This window comes from Calonectris borealis, chromosome 3, assembly GCF_964195595.1.
Source record: "Calonectris borealis chromosome 3, bCalBor7.hap1.2, whole genome shotgun sequence".
NCBI classification, from domain to species: Eukaryota; Metazoa; Chordata; class Aves; order Procellariiformes; family Procellariidae; genus Calonectris; species Calonectris borealis.
The window spans coordinates 99,847,039-99,866,354 of record NC_134314.1 but is presented as its reverse complement, the minus strand read 5'-3'; the positions used below and the strand labels follow the sequence as shown (position 1 = coordinate 99,866,354).

Genomic DNA, 19,316 nt, shown 5'->3' with positions numbered 1-19,316 from the left:
GGAGGGCGCAGAGAAACAGGAATGCTCAGGACCGGGGAGTTTTAAGAGTCAGAGGAGAATTGGTTTTACATAAGAAAGTGAAATAGTAGAGGATCTGGAGCAGGACTACAGAGTTCAAGAGCAGAATCCCTTGGAAGAGAAGCAGCTTCGCAAGCTGCAATTTTTGGAGCTTGGAGGAAAGAGACATGAAAGAGGAACTGGGTGTTCTAGAGTAAGACGACTAAAGGGAAAAAAATCTCAAATAAGTAGGGATGAGATTACCTCCAGGCCTACTCTAGAGGTAAGGGAACGCACTTCTCTTTGCTCCTCTTCTCCTTCACCCCCCTCTCTTTGCTGTCAAGAGCAATAGGGTTAGTTTGTGACCACAAGAGAGACTGGGCATTTGGAAGAGCCACTGGTACCAAAATCTCTCAGCAACATTCCCCTTCCGTGAAATTGCACGTGAGTACAAATGAACTCTCAGTGCTTAACAGCAGATATTTTTGGCCCTACCACTTATTTCTTGGCAGCATAGTTTAAGCAAAGCTAGATGTTTTTGTAACATCATGATTCAAATATATCCATAAAGCAAGCAACATTTTCAAATTGTTGTTGGCTAAGGTCATGTTTTGCAAACTTACAATTGGTACCAAGTGAAGCTTACCTATTTTTTTTGGAATTTTCATCTTTCCCTCTTTTAACCCCAAAAATTCTTGTAATCAGAGCACTAAAGAGAAGTGTAGATGAATTTCTTACCTAAAGGAAAAAGAAAAGGACATGAACTATGTTTTAAAAATCCCTTTGAAATATACTAATATTTTTTAAAATGCAGCCACTAATGTACAGTCGAAAAGAAGAACAGCTGAGTGAAGGACAGAGCATGCCTATTGCTCAGAGGTCAGCACATGGAAACAATTAACTCAGAGCATCTTTCCTCTTAATCAAGATGACACTAACAGAAAGTTCAGATTTTTTTTGGAGATGTCCATGTTTAACATAAGGGATACGTCCAGCGGTTCAAAGCATTCACCCTTATGCATGGCAGATCATGAAATGTTCTACCTTAATATGCCATATGGAATACTATCTTTTATTGAAAAGCAAACAGTGAGAATGAATGTAAATGCACTCCTTCCTAGCTAGGTGCACTGACTCAAAGTTTAACAGCCAGATATATTTTTATCTATAAGGTAATCTTTGTCCCTACTTTTTGTCAATATCAGTGCTTCACATTACAGAAAAACCAAAACAAAACCAAAAAACGTGACCACTATGACTGTTTTGCAGGTCTACATTATTCTTTATTGTACCTTACAATACCACACCATGTCACATTCCAGAAGTCATGGTACTGCCATTTATAAACATGACCAAAGCTTTGCTGAACAGCACCACTCTATATCCTGTTAAATTAGAGAGGCAAAATTAAGAATTAACTTACTGCCCAGACAGGTGACATAAAACCTAGAATTGCTGCTTGTATTCCATCTGCAACATAAGGCATGATGTTTTCACCTAAACGTGTATCCCTAAACAGTGCTCGAAGGATATTTAAAGCATGAACCTGTAGGGGTAGAAGAAATAATTAAAAAAAAAAAATATTCATTGGAAAATATCTTAAATTTAATGTATGTTAATTACAGCAGTGATCATTCAAAAATAATCCATATGCACATTCACACCACTTTATTTCCATATTGAATACAAGAATACTGATATTAAAAAAATACATTAAAACAATGTAGCAGTAAACACTGTTAAAACAAATTACAGTTTAAAAATATATTCCTCTAAGAAGTATAGTCCAGGCATTGCAAGTGAAGGCCAGCATTCTTTTTTCCTTAGCTTATCATGCCTGTAAAAATAACTTCGAAGTTTAGAATCATCTTTTCCAACATTCTTGACATGCTGTAGATACTGTGAGAAAAAATAAACTACAACTCACAGGAGGACAATATTAAGCTAAAACTGACAGCCAGGCTTGCTTCACCATATGGAGCATTTTCTGATACTTCTCTACTCTCTGTAGGGAAAGGTGGTAATCTGTGTAGCTTCACAGACTTTGACAAGGCTACATAAATTTATACCAGCAGAAGATCTGGCAGAGCCATTAGAACATACTTCTATGTATTGTCAACAAATTATGGCTTGCACTTACAAACAGAAAGATGAAGTATTTAATAACAACATTTTGAAGATAGAGATCTTGACTTTAAAATAAAACTTTTATGCATTCCAAATGTATATATTTAAGTTTTAGAAGTTACTAAGTATTCATAAAATCACTTTTCATGTCGTATTTTACTGCACACAATATGATTTATGCAACTAATTTATTTACTCTAAATGTAAACAAATGCTTGCTTGTTAATTTCCTTGTAAAAAAGGAAATTACTCATCTATTTGTTTAGAAATATACTACAGGCAATAAACTGATCATATAAATTCAAAATGAATATGACTGTATTTGCTGTACTAGAAAAAAAATTATAAAATAATGACCAATCCATTTTTAGTACCTTATGCACTTGCAAATTCCAGCAACTTCATAACCTCTGCACATGCAAACATGTTTTAAAATCTAGCTATAGATAATAAAAACAAAATATCCTTATTAAAAACACACACAAACTTCCTTAACTGTTTGAAGTAACGCAAACACTTTTTTGACATTTGCCTTTTGATGGGAGGCTGTATTTTACCTGGGGAATTACACTTGATTCATTCAAAGGCGCAGCCAAAGATATCAATTCTTTCATTGTCATTTTCAGCAAATCTGTTTTGCTTTTCTTTGGTTCTGAAGCTAACAAAGCCTACAGAAAGTTTAAAAAAAAAAAAAAAGAAAAAAATCAGGTGTTTCTCGCCATTTTTATTTACTACCAGTTCTGCTCCACTTTCTTGTATTTACCATATTACAGCCTAGCTTCTGACCATACACAAGGACTAAAGAAAAATTTGCAAAATGTTAAGTTTCAGTTTTAACTCTTAAGTTTCATTCAAAGCCTCTTAGCATTCACTGTTCCAGTAAGAAAACTTTGCTCATGCACTATCCATCTGCCTGAGAAAATTTGCTTGTATGTAAGAGATAATAATTTATCACACACCAAAAAAAATCATAGTATTTATTACAGTGAAAGTATCTGCCATATTATACATACTTACATTTCCTAGTGTGGACTTTTTTTTAGTTTAATAACATACATATTTAAGATGACACAGGCTGGCCAAAGAATAAATCCTGGTTTGAAAAACAGGATAAAACAAGCAGCCCGTTTTTAAAAGGAGAGAAGAGATGCATCCATCTCCAAATAGTAGTTCAATGGGTAGGACATCCAGCTGAGATGAAAATACTCTAATTCAGTCCTCTAAAATTCAGGACTGGAGTTAAAACAGTCTCTCTCTCTTTGTCTAGTAGCTCTTGCTAAATTTGTCCAACTTAGTACAACTGGATAATCATAAATCACTTATTTCTAATAAAAAAATTATTATCCATTTGTGTTTTGGGGCCAAGACTCTGTTCAGCATCAGTTCAAACAAGATATTTAATAGTACTTTACATCACATAAGAACAACCAAATGGATCAGCTGCAAGCCAAATGAAGTATAGAGGTTACGCAGAAACCCAGAAGTAGTCACTGTCAGTTCACCAGTACCTTTAACAATGGGAGAAGCAGATGGAAGGGAAAAAAAGTATTCATGAAGTATAAAATAGAGGAGAATTAACTGAAGACTAAAATTTCATACCCTAAAATGTTAAAGCTGTAACTAGTATTTTCCCATCATTTCCTCACCCACTAATTGGAGCTGCACCTTTGTACTATTAGGTAATAATATTTCTATTTTAAATAGGTCATTTAAAATGCTCATAACCTTAAAAATTACATATTATCATTAAAACAGATGTGTTTTAGTAAAACAAGAATAAATGTCATAGGAAGCAGATGGCAAAGAGACCACACTGAGTCTCAATTTTATGCATTAATAAAATAACCTTATTATAGTACTGCTAGGATATGCATTACAACTTGTATTTTTATAATGTAACATGTTATTTAAGGCTTAATTCATTTTACTGAGTGCTACGGGCACATTCAGAACTACTGCCAATGAACACTATCGCCTCTCTTTACAATAAAATTACAATTTGAAAATAGATTATTTCAGACTAATCCCAATGTTCATTTCAAACCTTCTCATTAATTGACTAGACTAACTTTGTACTCTTCCAAAGCTGTCAAAATAGAAGCATCCGACCTGTTTATCCAAGCAGCTATGGTACAGAGCAAGCTTTGCCATATGAACTCAGTAGTGTAGGCGAACTGCAGGCTACACACGTTTTCTGCAATGGGATACTGTTGGGTCCACCTAGTCCTTACGTTAGACAGCGTAACTTTTTACACGAAAAATTGATTCAAACATTTTTGGTTTTTTCACATTCTCAGGATTAATGCTAGCTAACGCCCACTAGATTCAAACTCTGTGGTGTGAATGGGGAAACCAGAAGACATGAAATCACCAAATTCATTTTGCAGACAACTTACAAATATAAAAGGGAAAGATCTTTAACTGGTGAAACTGAAAAGGAAAAATGTCTCTAAAACCAATGCCCTACTTCTGATCTCTGCTGCCTAGCACACACGCATCTAGCGAAGCCAGGAGCAGGCTGTGACTGACATAAGAGAGGTCAGACAGAAGCAGGCTGCCTCAACTTTCTCAGGGCAAACTCGGAGTGGAAAACAAGCAAGATGAATTCTCCTGGCAGGGAGAGCTTGCTCCCAGCAGTCCCTCAGATTCTTGGAACGTGCTTGAGACTATACTTCAGCGAGTGGAGAAAGTTACAAATCGTATAGTTAATCTTGGACTGCTGTCTTAGAAAACTGGTTGAAAATTAAAATGATGGAGGTTTATTCAGGGGAAAGCAATCATGGCTGCTTTAAGGAGCGAAGGAATGGAAACGGGTTAAGTGTAATTTGCAGGACCAACTCTGCAGTGACTGACCCCACAAGGATGCAGATGAGCTGCTGCATACTACCGCGAGGCACTCAGTAGGAGGTGGTACTTTGAGCAGAGACAAAACACCGCCAGACAGTCGATCAGCTGTCAGTTCTGACCTTGGCAGAAGCTGGAGGCTGGGATGTGTGGAGCTGATGGTAACATGGTGAGCGGAAAGACTGCGGGAGCATGGCCCCAGGCTCACGGATATAAGTCTTCAGGAACCTACTAATTCATTGCACTCGAGACTGTCAGTCAACACCAATTAGTGTGACTCTGTTACTTCATCTTGCTTTATTACTGCTGAGTGGACTTCCCAAGTTCTTTGTAGTATTTTCTAGGCCACCATTTTACAATTCTATGATGGTCTGCTCATAGTTTACCGCCCTCCCACTTTGCATGGAAGCAGCACAGAGTTACATGGTTAACTTAATCTCTGAATTAATTTATGAATTTGCCAAGATTATTACAGTGGCCACAGAGGGCCTAAGCTTAGTCTTTTGAAATGCTATTCAAATTTACCGCAAGCCAAAAATCTCAAGAGTCAATAGAACTGCAGTGCTAAACAGCATCAAATATGGTTTAGTTACATGTGGCTTCTTGGTTGCATAAAGGCAATCAAAGTCTGTATAAAAAAAAGTAACTGTTTGACCAAACAGGGTTGAAGTAAGAAAAATAAATAAATACTAAGTGTATTCACCAGAAAGGACATTATAAAAAGAAGTCAGAGGTAACAACATTAATTGGCACCTGTATGTAGAATGGAATTCCCGCACTACGTCTGGTTGCACACAGTGTAGATGAAGGATCACAAGATTTGATTTCTTCTAACACACAGCTTAGCCACTGCTCTGGCATCTTGCGCAGACTCTCACTGTTACATCTGCATGAAACAAATACGTAAGAAACATGAAACAAATATGTAAGAAACTAGGACAGAGTTAAAGAAAACATTGAGTGACCTTAAGGAATATTTCTTACTATATGTGAACATCTCCAAGCGTATACACAGATTTTTTTAAGAAATAAGACAGGATTTAAAAAAAGAATTGTGTATTTTTCCAATGTTGGCACAAATTATATTAACCCTACTCATTAAGTGCCACTAGGAAAAAATATTTCACTGAACAGAACACAGGATTCTGTGCTTCAGCACTGCCACTCTTCTCCTCTGCCCAGAACGATTATCCTGTTCTGGAGAAGAAAACAAAGACATATGCCCATCAGGCACTGTGTAGGAAGTGATACTTTACAAATTCGTACCTTCGCTGTCACACAGTAGCTGATGCGTGACCCTTACATTAACTAACATATACAATTATGTTTGTAACTGAAGCCCTTCACAGTAAGTACATATTATGTAAATATCCCTGCAAAGCTCGGAGCAGTAGTAGGAATGAAAAACAAAAGATACTGCTCTTTTTAAGATATTACATCAGTCAAACTTTTGGTAAAGCACCCAAATTGCTCTCCTATCATCAAATACTCCTCCTCTGCAGTTATAAAACTCAGCATTGCCTGTAAGCAAAGGACTTCCAAGGACAAGGAGAACTCAAGTCTACTTCAATTGCTGGTGCTGATCAGTTCAATGAAATGTACTATATGAGCGTGCAAGACCAGCTCATTAATCTTATGTCATTGTTCCAAAAGGATCATTCATTGTTACAAAAATTTCTATTAACGAGACGTTGTTATTAAAACCTGTCACACTGGTTTGACACGTGATTCAGTGTAGAAGAAAGAATTAATCACTGTGGGCAATACAAATGCAATTATCTCAACCATGCAGGACTTGCCCTAACTAAAAATATAAACTATAATTAAATTCATGATTAAGTAGGGAGACCTTACAGTAAGATACAATCAAGTTTTCCACCTATGTGACTGAAATAAAGAATTTAAAAGAAAAGCTAAAAGGCAGCAGGTACTGACGTAAAAAAACAAAATCTAATGGAAGGTCTACATCTACTCTCTCCTTCTTTGCCCTCCTCTTATGAAAGCAAGAATTTAGGTTGGCTAAAAACCTGATACTGAACAACAAATGAGGCTTTAATCTGTAGTGAAACCCTCCTTTCCTTCTTTTACAAAATAAACAGAAAATTAGTAATGCAGAAAACAGAGGTCACAGGAAGTGCCAGACAGGTCAGCAGAAGAGACAGTAGAGTTCTTACTCTTCAGTAATTCTCTTAGGATTTTCACAACAGGTTTCTTACACTGCTGTCAGGCCTTCTCCCCATTTTTTAAGGGCAGCACCTCTTCAGAATAGCAGCCAGCATGTGAACCATCAGTCCAGAACGCAAGAGAAACATGGTTTCACAAGGGGTATGTCACCTCATACCACAGCATAAGAGAAAGGCACTTCCTGCCCCAAGCCTGTGACAGAAGCAAATTAATCTGGAAAACTAACAGCAAGTTCTCTTTTCTTTGACTTTTCTCTATCTCCGTTGCTGATAATTAGCTTCCCCTGCTTACTTTCAGGACATGTTCCTTTGCTCACTTTTGGGTACACAAGGAGGATGCAATTCTAGGGTTGAGACCACGCAAAGCTTCTCGTGGATCTCCTCCGTGGGTCTCTGCAGCTAGACTCTACTTCGCAGTTCTCTTCATCCACGTCAACACGTGCAAAGCTACTACTTCTGATCGTGTCTGTGGCTGGTCTTACCTCCCTAGCTAAGCAGAATTTAAATGTCTTAGGTTAGTCATGCAAAGAACAGTGCTCATCTCTCTTCAGTATGTTATCTTAGTATTAAAAACAAACATCCCACGAGACATATTCACATCTGCTGTGGTGCAGAAGAACACAAAGTAAAGCATTATGGAAATATTTAAAAGTTGCTACATAGCATATTGAATATTTTATTCTTAAGTAAACGGAAGGGGTTTTCCCCTTGCAGTAGTAGTAGAAAGAGGAGAAATATACTGAAATCCAATAAACTTCAGACTCCCTTAAAACCATATTGCTTTGATCTTGCCACAAGTAATTCTACCTTGTTCAGTCACCCACCAAGGCACTTTTTTTTTTTTTGAAAGGTGAAAGGGTTATTGCTTTAAAGTTAGAAACATTAGAGACTATTGACTTTGCAATGGAGATGACTACTCCCTTAATTTTGGCAGCTCCATCTCCTTATGGTCTGGCAAGAAGAATATTGTCTTAAGAAGCAGGTGGCCCTACATTTTAAGAATAATGAATCTTTACAATGTAAAAATGGTGGTCTCAAGCTCAAATGTCATTTTCCAGAATTAAATAGTAATTATTTTTACCAGATCAAACAAATGGTGTTGATAATTAAAATATAACACAGTAACTTGATACACAAATTACTTAGGATGTTGTACAGTAAGTGTTTTTCCACAAATTTCTGTCTGTCCGTCTGCTGGTTATAACAATCTCATACATGCCCAAAACCCTTTCTGTGGTCAGTATCAATGAGTACAAAAAGCCAATCCAAAGTTAAAGCTAAACCCCTCTCCCTAACTCATATGGCTGTATTTTCTCCTATCCAAAATTAATGGTGTGTTAAGAACAAAGGGCCGATCTTGGGATTTGGCCTTCCTGGATGTCCGTGGTTTGTGGCATAAACTTCACATGACCAGAAGCATTTTCTACGTGGGTATATCCAGAATTCAGTGTTTCCAATCGCTGTAATCAGTCCCTATCTGGGGAAAAAGGGGCTTTCTTTCACCATTTTTCCTCTCTCAATAGACTAGTATTATTCTTTTTCACTTAAGTAATGTGATTCCTATTCTTTATAAAGCTAGTTTCTATACTGCCCCGGCGCTTCTCAGACAAATAAGGAGACAAGAATCTAGCCTCAGAAACACATTACTATTCAAGGTATACGTCATTGTGGTGGTGCATTCTTAGCCCCCTCCTTTTCTCATTCGCGACAGTCATCCTAGAAAATGTCTACTTTTAAGAACAACTCCTCTGAAACGACGACATCCTTCCACTTGCATCCTCTTTTTCATAGCATCTGCTCTAAATGAAGCAAAATTTTCCAAGTTACATAGGTGCATCAAGAAAGGTGGTGTTTTGAGGCTTCTCTAGCAGTACAGCAAAGCAGAGAGAACCCCACTTGGCCTCAAAATTTCAGAGAGACAATATCATTACCCCTATCTCTTTCACCAAGCAGGAAAAGAAATGGGGGGATGATATATGGACAGAGTTAAAAATCAACATGTCTTCAAACTGAGCAGTGCCTTAACACTGTATCTTGTACTTCATTATATAGTGTACTTCCCAACCCTGCAAATCACAATACATAAGAACAGTTTCTTCCCTCCATTTTATTTCTCTCCATTTTAGACTCTTTCCTTCACAACTGCGATTACACTTTTGCTGAAAAGTTAGTGACAATTCTAGTACATTTCACTAGAAAGTCCATCAATGATTTTTCAATTTTACAAGAAGTTTTCCCAGCAGATATAGGGGCCTGGGAAGGCAAAGAGTTACAGTCACTTCAGAGCAACAAAATGAGTCAGAAGCAGTTTACTGCAAAGGATTAGGAAGGTCTACTCCCAGTTCTCCAACAGAAATATTACAGAAGATCAGACATTGACTAGGCACAGATGAATAATTTCCACTGATACTGGATTAAAACGTATGTAAAATCAAAGCAGGGTTTTTCTTTATCATTACAGTTTTCCAGAAAACTATACGATATGGTCCTAATTTTTTGCATATACATAAAATTGTGTTCACTTAGTTTAATTTAAGCTCCAATTTGAACATTTTTAAATGTTCAAAATACATTATTCCTAAATAAACACATTGCGCTGTATGACAGAACTCTTCCCAAACCTTCCCCTTGCATTCTGCAACTTCAGTGAAGCAAAGCACTACAGCCATAGCTATGCAACACCATGGTTTTGACATTTCCAGTAATCTTTATGTTCTACTTGATCTCTCAGAAAAGCTTCACTAAACAAAATAAAAGCAAAATAGGCAAAACACCATGTGGAACAGAGAAATTGTTTGGGTATTTATAAGGATTACAGGAGATTCAAGTTTAAAACACATGCCCAGAGGCTTCCAGGTACTTTCCCTAACCACCACATTATCGGACCGGATGAGCATTTGTAATTTCTCAGGGCCTATGACAGGAAAATATTTTTTAAAAAAACATTGCTTATTTCATCAATATGAACGTTGCTTGTCTTGTAACTGTATGGTTTTCTGAAGATGCAGCTGCAGACAATATTAAGCAGGCACGACAAAGGGAGCATCACACCACCAGAAGGAATAGGAGCAGGGAAAAGGAAGAATGGCAACTTGCATATTTAGAGCAGACTCAGCAATTTACATCCAAATGTCAAGACAGAGATCAAATTTCATCAGGTTCATAAGAAATCTCTGTGGAGGAAAGATTTTTCTTTCACCACTAACTCACACTGGTCTGAATACCATTGCTCTGTCTAGAAAGAAGCCTACTCTTGGTTCTTATAAAGAACTGTATTTAAGGGTTGTATAGCTAAAAGCGAGCTCAAAGGGTAAATATTCCAGCATATAGTTTTAAGAAAATGTTTGGCTATAAAAGTGAAGGACCATGTTCAACTGGAGTCTTTCATAAAAGCATGGGAAAGGGATTTGGCACAGTCTTAGTGACAGATTTTTCACTGGGTCTTCGAGAAAGAATGAATTAAAGTGTCAAGGATGCTTCTGTAGGTCTTGAGTTCAATTCTGTTCAACAAGGTATCATGTTTAAGCTGTACATTACTGTAAGTTGCCCCAGACAAAGGCTTTCTCCTCTGGTATTTGTGGTTGCAGCAGTAAATTAATGCAGATTCTGGTACACATGCTTCGAGACTGTCCGTGAGCCTGGCAGCTAGGGAGAGAGGCAGGCCAGTTTGGGTTTACTTGCAGAGTGGAGCCCCTCAGCTGCAGCAGGGTAAATGGAAAGACCCCGGGACATTCAACAGACCTGCAGGGCAACTGCATTCGCCGAGAGACTTAACTCACCCGTTTTGGAGAAGAGTCCCAAGATACTCCTCGTGTCCCGGGAGTACCAAACCAAAGAGTCATTGGCTGTTCTGGTATTAGTCTCCCTTCTCCTTTATTTTAAATATAAATATTAGCCTTGACACCCATATTTCCTGGCAAATATCTTCTTTCAGAAACAAATGTACTTCCACAGAGCTGCTCTCTGCTTCTTCTAAACTGGCTTTTCCCAAAGGAATACTTGCTCTACTTGAAATACCTTAACTTTAAAAATACTAAGCAGTACGCATCGTCAAAAAACTGTTTTAGAGAACAGTTAATTCAGAAGAGGAAAATTACTTAAATATAAGCGTGCTTTTTTTGATGATGATACACACACACTGGTTAATGTTTTAATAACCTCCAGAGAAGCAGAGTTCTCTTGAGCTTGGCTCTTCATTTTACAACGTAATATAAAGCTGCTAAGTGGATTGTGCTCCATTAAATACAATGGCAGAAAAAGGGAGAGGGAACAAACATATCGGGAACTTCTCTGAAGTCTGGGTAGATTTGCTCTACTCTATTTGCCTCAGCTTTTAAAAGAAATGTAAAAACTGAAAATCAAAGAAAAACAGCTAGTCTGCCATGTAGAGAGTCTGCTATAAACTGACAGCACGTTTTACGTTTTCCAGTATTTCCTGCTTTTTAGTTTGCCTTTCCTACAAAGTTTGTTCTAGATAGTCCTGCATATTGACAGAGATCAGACTACTGGGGCTGTACCTGTTTGGATCACTTCCTTTCTCCCCTCAAAAAGGCTGGTGGTAGTAAAAAGCTTTTTGTGGGTTTGGTTTGTTGTTTTTTTTTTTAAAAACAGTGTTACTCTGATGGCCAGACTCTCTTCAATCTGATGAAAAGAATAAATTCTTTGAAACTAAAGTAGATCGTACAACTTAACTATGGAATTTTTTTTACATCAACACATGTTTATATTCACATCCACCATACCTAGGGATAACATCCTTCAATATTCAGCAATTGTTTCTATGCATTCTATACTGTTAACAGCTTACTTTATTTGGAATGCTATATTAATTTAATGAACATTCAAAGAAATGCTGCCTGACATGAAAATATTAGCTATTGGCACAACACGTTTTAATTTGTCACTATATGTCTCAAAAGAAAACCAATGCCTTAATTTGTTAATATTTTGTTATCTGAACTTATTTCTGCCTTTGGAAAAAAGCAAATTTCACATATGAAACTACGTTTAGATAACAATACAGAAAGTCTTAAGTTATGATGTCAGAGGTCTGCAAGAGAAGCACTGAAAAGAATGAAGGATTTTGCTGTTAGAGTGGGGGTTGGTTTTTTTTGTTTTTTTTTAATTAAAAAAAACCACTATTGCAAGTGCAGCATCCAATTCAGGAGACTGAATGAAATAGTGCATAGTGTGCTAAAGTATCTATAAACAGCAGCCAGAAGTATGCAGCAGACAGCAGAACAATGTTTTGTACTTGACTTGGAAAAATCAAAAGTATAAAATGTCTGCTCCGTAGCCCATTCAAATTAGATTCACTAATTGATGTGACAATACAACCACTTCTCTAGAAAGCTTCCCAGATAAGTGGGAGCACCTCAACTGTTGTCCATGATACTATGTCTCCAGTCACTCATCTTGGCAAGCTTTTTCTCACTCACTGTAGGAGCTGCTCTCTCAATAGTCACAGCACTGAAAACAGAAAAGATCTAGCCCAGCAGGGAAGTTAATAAGAAGCCACCACAAAGGGTGCCACCAAGCGATCACCTGATACATCACCTTAAAACTTCCTATGATACATCACCTTAAAACTTCCTGAACCAAGTTTTCATAGCATAGAAAGAGAACACAACATTTACACAAGCATATATAATGTATATAGATAGGCAAAAAGATAAGCAAGAACAGTATCACACGTCAGTTTCTTCTCTTCCTTTTTAAGTAAATAATCAAGTGTGAAGTAAGGTTGTGTGAGCTCTCAACAAACTACTCAGACCGATTTAAAATGCTTCAATTGCTAGCACATAAAAGGAAATAACATACCTTCTACAGATACATCGCCGACAGAACTGTGGCTTATAGTTTAACATCTCACTAGCATACAGAATGAAGGCCATAATGTGTCAAATGCCAATTTCTGTAGCAGTGCTGGTACCTACACGCAGCTACCCCACCGACATCCCGTACCAGAGACCAACCCCTCAGTTCTGTTGGGAAAACTGTCTGAGGGGTCACACAGTGAACCTGGTCAGGCAGCTGATCTGTACCAAAAACACTGAAGAGTTTCCATCACCAGATTTATTTTTTCTTTAAAAAACAAAACAAACAACAACAAAAAAACCAACTATCCCCTCTTCCTTCCTCTGCACCACCCAAAAAAACCCAAGAAACAGATCACTGCCTCAAACTGGCCCACTTGGGGCAAAAGGGGAACATTGGTTACTTAACCTGGCATTGGTGTGAAAATACAGATACTTCAAATTGAAAATTTGACTGGTCTTTCCAAAAACTGCATTAAAAAAACCCCACCAAACCCCACAAAGTCAGTAGAGATTTTGATTTGTCTTATTAAAAACTGGATATGATATAATCACTATATATGACAAAGAAACATTACCAACACTTGAAATAGGTAACTAAGCATGTAATGGAAATTCCAGCGCTCTTGCCCAGACCTCAGGACAATTCTGCTCATTTAGTTCTTCTAGGAAAGTATAAAGTTACAAGAGGAAAGAAAAAAAAATTAAAAAGATTGCATATCACATCTTGTGATGCACTGCCAGGTAGTCTTCCAAATGTCAGAATATACAACTCAATGACAAGTTATAAAAGTTTCCAGGAAAACATCCTGGCTGAAACAAAAAGTCTGGCATTCATTTTCACAAAGGACTGGGGAAAGGGGGCTGGGGGGAAAGAATTCTACACTCTTACTTTTCCCAAGAGCTTCTGAGAGCTGTTCAGTAAACTAGCATGCCAGAAATGGAGAAAAATGCAGCAAGCATTAAATGTCTGTATCGTCTTTCAATGCCTAAGCACCATCTCTAACCATAAGTACCGCAGTCCAAGTCACAGACATCATGTAACTAATGTCATAATCATGCCTACGCCAAACTCGAATAAAATCCACATGAAATCAAGGATCTGCTTGCACAGCCAGTTTCAGGATAGATGGCACAGTTTGTTAAAACTATTATATTAAAAACATAGTAAGTTGCCCATCTTCTACCTGGAAAGCATTTCCGTAAGTTGCACAAAGCCAGCGTATGCCAATTCAAATGCACCCCTATGCCTTGATTGCAGCAGATGATGTTTAAAGTAATCCCCAATATTTTTAACCTAAAAAAGAAAAAAAGAAAAAAGCTATTTGAAATTCAGACAAGTCATTTATATGTGCAAGATACTTCTGCAATTAAAAGCAGCAATCCTTCCCTGGTCGGAAAGGCCACTGGCAAAAGCAAAAAGCAACTAGAAGTCCTATAATAAGAAAACACTTACTTTAATAACAAATTTTATACTCAATTTTTCAGGTTAAAGGGATAGTGCTATGTCCTTAAAAAAAGGCCAAAAAAATAAAGGACATAAAATTAGCTATTTGCCCAAGAGGAACACATTCATATTTTAAGAAAAGAAAGGGACAACTCTGATTTTCAGGGGAAAAAAACTTAGAATCCTTCTTGTTTATCTTCATTCTTACCTAAAATCCCAAAGAAAATATCTACTAAATCATAACAGCAGAAACAAACATCTACAAAAATATCTGAGAAAGGTAAGAAATTCAAACTTCAAAATGTGCCAAAGAGAAACAAATTACCTCAGCTATTTTTAAGGTTCTAGGATTCTGCATAATTGCCTTTGACTAGTAGAAACAATTTTAAAATAAAAAAGACTATGTATATATATATAGTAATGAGAGCTACATTTAAGAGTCTCAAAAAGCTAAATGCTGTAACTAAACTTTCACTGATAGTTACTTTCTAGAGCTCTACCAGGATACCAAGTTCTTAAAAGTTGTTTGGAAGCTTACAATTCCACACAATCTCATTCTACAAAAAGATACATTTTTTTATTTTTTCTTTAATTCTCATAAACTTTCAAGGTCTAAATCAAACTTTCAATATAATTTGTTTAAAACACATAGCCCATACTTAATTCTATTATGCAAAATTTTCTTCAGGAATATTTCCTAAGTTCTTCAGCAAAAGGTTCTTCAAAGCTTTTATATAAAACCAAGCATAAAATCATGTCAAGCTGCTTATAAAATTTTGCTCATTCTGTTATTTATAAAATAACATACTCTAATAGTCTGACAAATAATTAAGATGTCAGAGAAGTTAATGTCATATCTAGCTATACGGTTTTCCACCCTACTGTTAAGTAATTCATATTACGCAAGCAATGAGATTGCAATAATTAAAAAAAAAATAAATTGGAGACTAAGTCTACTTATTATTTCCAGCAGCTAAACCCCACCTAATGTGAAACAAACAATAATTGGAGATATTTGAGCTAAAACAGTTATTTCTCTGAGTGGATTTTAAGCTATTTTATGTACCTACAGGGTTTCAGCTTTCTAGCCGAAAAAGCAGGACTAAGTGCCCTTTTTTCAGAAGGGACTGACCCACAGACAGGCCAACACTCCAGGTGCGTAAACAAAACCAAACCAAGAAAACTATACACATGCAAATCAAATTACTGCCCTGTTCCACCACCACTCTTACATTTTTAGAATAATTCATATGAATTTTTTTTTTGGGTCACATAACTTTCAACTTTACTATTTATATTTCTAAGCTTTTTGCAACAGCCACATTCACCAGAAGCTTACTTCAAATTGAACTCCGATATATTCATTTCCTCTCATAGGCTAGAGTTTGAAGAAAAAGCACTGCCATAACTCAGTTCTCACAAATGACATAGGACTAATCCTGAGGCAAGTGCGTAAGCATGGATTCTTATCTAATAGCATCATGCCACGCACGAGCATCCAGCTTCCTTGTGTCGTAAAACCAGCACTTCATACGTCAGGATGGAGAACAGGTCAAGGAATTCACACTTCCTACATAGTAACGAAGATCCACAGCAACTGCAAGAAAAGGTGACCCTACCAACTTTGTTTGCACAGGAAATAACACCTCGGTTCAAGTTAAAATATTCAAACAGGGAATCTTAAATGCATTTGATCACCTTGGTCAAAAACCTCGAGTACAACAGGTTAGTCTTACTAATGCAACAGTCAACAATTTACAGGGCCATGCTTGCTGCAGAGATCAAGAATCTCAGTATTCAAGATATAAATTCTGTACAAGAGGTTCCGAAAGTTCTCTGAGAAACATTGTTGGGACATTTGTGCCTCCGTATCTTATTTTCCTGGCAATAAGATGCCACTAAAGTAGGGTTCTACATTCTAGAGGGTATTTTTTTCAAACCATTAGGAGAGAATGGCTTTAAACCCATAAAGGACTGCAAAAGCATCTCATTTATAAACAACTAGTAGCCAGAGAACTATTGCCAACCATACTGAACTCCAGAGGAGACAGACTGATCACATTAGGAACTGGGGAGAGGTTGTTTTCTGGTGGGTTTGGGGGTTTTGTTTGTTTGAATTCTTCCTTGAATAGAACAAACTCCAAAGCAGCAATGGGAGGCACACTTTTGCACCGGTGGCACAAATAAGTAACAAGTACCGAGGGTTGTCAGTACTTAAAAGCCTTCCATGTACTTCAGTGTTCCACCACAAGGCCTCGGATCAGCTCTCTCTGACGGTTGGGTTAACACAAGCAGAACCCCTGGCACTGGGACAGTACTAAGTCTTCACTTCTGCTATCTGTTTCTTTTCACTTTGGTACATGGTTCTGGCAAGCTTATCTCCCAAAATTGCCTTAAAACTTCACAGGTGAGATAAACAGGAGTTTGAGGAAGAACTAAAAGTTCCTCCAGGCTTGGAGCACTGCCTTATCATTTGCAGATCACATGACAAAATCCACACACAGTCTTCATTAGGTATCATTTTGTTGATTACGTGGTGGTTACTAGGACATGATACTGTTTGTACTGATTGTCTTAACAGGCAAAGCTTTGATCCTGCCATCTCTGGACTTTAAGGGTCAGATGGAAAAAGAAAAGTAGAATATGTATTTGAATAGAGAGATTCCTCCAGATATACTAAGCACTTCCTATGTCTATTTTTAAAGGCAAAGTAGCCATCGCAAAATAGTTTAGCCTTCGAAGACTGCCAGTTCAAATACAGTATTTTGAGACTCCTCTATACACACATCTCCACACCAAGGAGCTGAAGATGTTGTACTCAGTATGCACAGTGGCATTCAAATGCCATGCAAACCCAATCTCTTACGCAAAAGACAAGGAAAGTGCAAATTTGATGTTGTCCCAACTTCCTAGTAACAAAAAAAAAGAAGTATCAAACAAGAGCTGCCTCTCTGCCAACCTCTCCTACATGGGTACATACCACAACAGACAGCATTAACAGCTACAAAGAGAAATCAAGAATTAGCGCCATGAGTAGCTGGCTAACACCACTGCCTACCAAGAAGGACAGTTCTGTTGTGCCATTTCTTAATGTGGACTAGCACCGAAAGACACTGTCTTTTCATTTGCATGCTTAATTAAAAAAGGGGGCAAAAATAATCAAAAGACTACGTGCAAATTCAACACTCACTATGCTCTTTTGTGTGAATAAATTGTGACAATAACACTGATCCCATAAGGTACAATTTAACACAGTTATTGACCTGGACATGAAGCAAGGTACAAGATGAGGAAGGTTTTGCAACAGGATGACAGAGAATGGCCAAGTGGTGCTACCAGATTTTTCTCAACAATTACTTAGCCCTGACTCAAGGCAATATGATCAAGGTTTCTCTTGAGTTTTCCCCCTCTGTATTCTTAAATCTCTTTTAATACTTACAGAATAAAGAAAAAGAATGGGCAACTTTAAGGGAAAGCTTTATACGCATAAGATACCAAAATCCAATTCTCTTATTTCTCAACACTGAAAAGTGTTTAATAAAAGTCTGAAGCCACGGCAGTTCTGGTATTGACATTTCTAGTAATTTATGATTAAATCCTCTCTTTTTCTTTTCTTTTTTTGGTACAATAGGGTAATGCCAGTTGTAAAAATTGCAGAGAAAATGCCCGCACTTTTTCCTATAATATTTGTTATACATTCAGCCAAATTGTATTTTCTAGTGTATTTCCTTGCAAGCCTGAGGAAAATCAGGATTTCAAACTGACTTCTCATCAATTAGCATTCTTCAAATTAGAACACAGACATTCTGTTTTACAGGAAGACATCAGAAGCATAAAGAAGGTAATGAGGCATCTGTAGGAAAAGAAGGTATGTTGCTTAATAACGTAGCATTTCTGAAACGGCAACTACTAATGCCTGCTTTCTAAAGAAAGATAGAGATGCTACAGTTATAACTGACTCATTCTAAAATACCAACTCCTTTTTGACTTGGAGCAGATTAAGGAACATAATGGTGGAAACGCATATCTGTTCTCTCATCTGCCCTCCAGACCTCTGCAACAATACAAGCACAGCTGTTAACCACATGAAAACGTGAAGGCTAATGACAATGCAAGAATAAAGATACTAACATTATTTCCATGGCACCACAACATTAGATAACATAAGAAATAAAATCTGCAGTACATTATACTATTATTTATTTCAAGATAGAAAGTTCTAACACCTAAGGAAAAACTAAGTAAGTATTTTCTGTTGGAAAGAAAAAGAGGTTAAAAAGTAGTATGTCTTGCATATTTCAATTTTCCATGTAGAGACTGGTTTTGTTGAAACCATATGGAAATGAAAAGGTCATCAATTAAAAACAGAAATTTAATAAACACAAAATATTTCCCAAATAAATGCCTGTGGTAATCTAATTTCTTGTAAACACTGCACTCTACATTCTACAAGAGACCCAGATGGCATATTAACATTTCTGATCTCTTAAATCAAAAAAATTGGAGGAAAAAGAGAGTCACATTACATACGAATTATTCATAATTCGGTCTCCTACAGAGGACAAGGCTACAACTAGTCAGCATGTTTGACTTTCAGAATTATTGATTATGAAGTTCAATTGATGAAGAGCTTTAAGTAAAATCCCAACATGTACAGTTCAAAATGAAACAAAAGACCTTTTGAATATGAAGTCAGTTTAGAAGATTTTTAGCGACTCTATTAATGCTTAATATATACCGAGAGAGAGCGGGAAGGGGGGAGGGAGGCAGGCGGGCATTGGTATCCCTAAACACAGCATACATCTTATAAATAACCCAATACAATTAGAATGACTATTCCTTGAATTTGTTAGCTATGTATAATAATTTCTTCATTTATTTTTTACTACTATAGTTATGCCT

General features: G+C 36.9%; 1 protein-coding gene across 1 annotated transcript in view; it reads right to left on the bottom strand.

Annotated features, from left to right (window-relative positions):
• The window catches only part of THADA (THADA armadillo repeat containing), a 166,036-nt gene that overhangs the window by 128,016 nt on the left and 18,704 nt on the right, over nucleotides 1–19,316 (bottom strand). The window contains exons 21-25 of the mRNA XM_075146933.1: nucleotides 14,155–14,264; nucleotides 5,722–5,854; nucleotides 2,682–2,792; nucleotides 1,421–1,543; nucleotides 644–735 (exon numbers count right to left, since the gene is read on the bottom strand). Of these exons, the coding sequence (XP_075003034.1) occupies nucleotides 644–735; nucleotides 1,421–1,543; nucleotides 2,682–2,792; nucleotides 5,722–5,854; nucleotides 14,155–14,264 (569 nt within the window). The remainder of the gene's footprint in view (nucleotides 1–643; nucleotides 736–1,420; nucleotides 1,544–2,681; nucleotides 2,793–5,721; nucleotides 5,855–14,154; nucleotides 14,265–19,316) is intronic.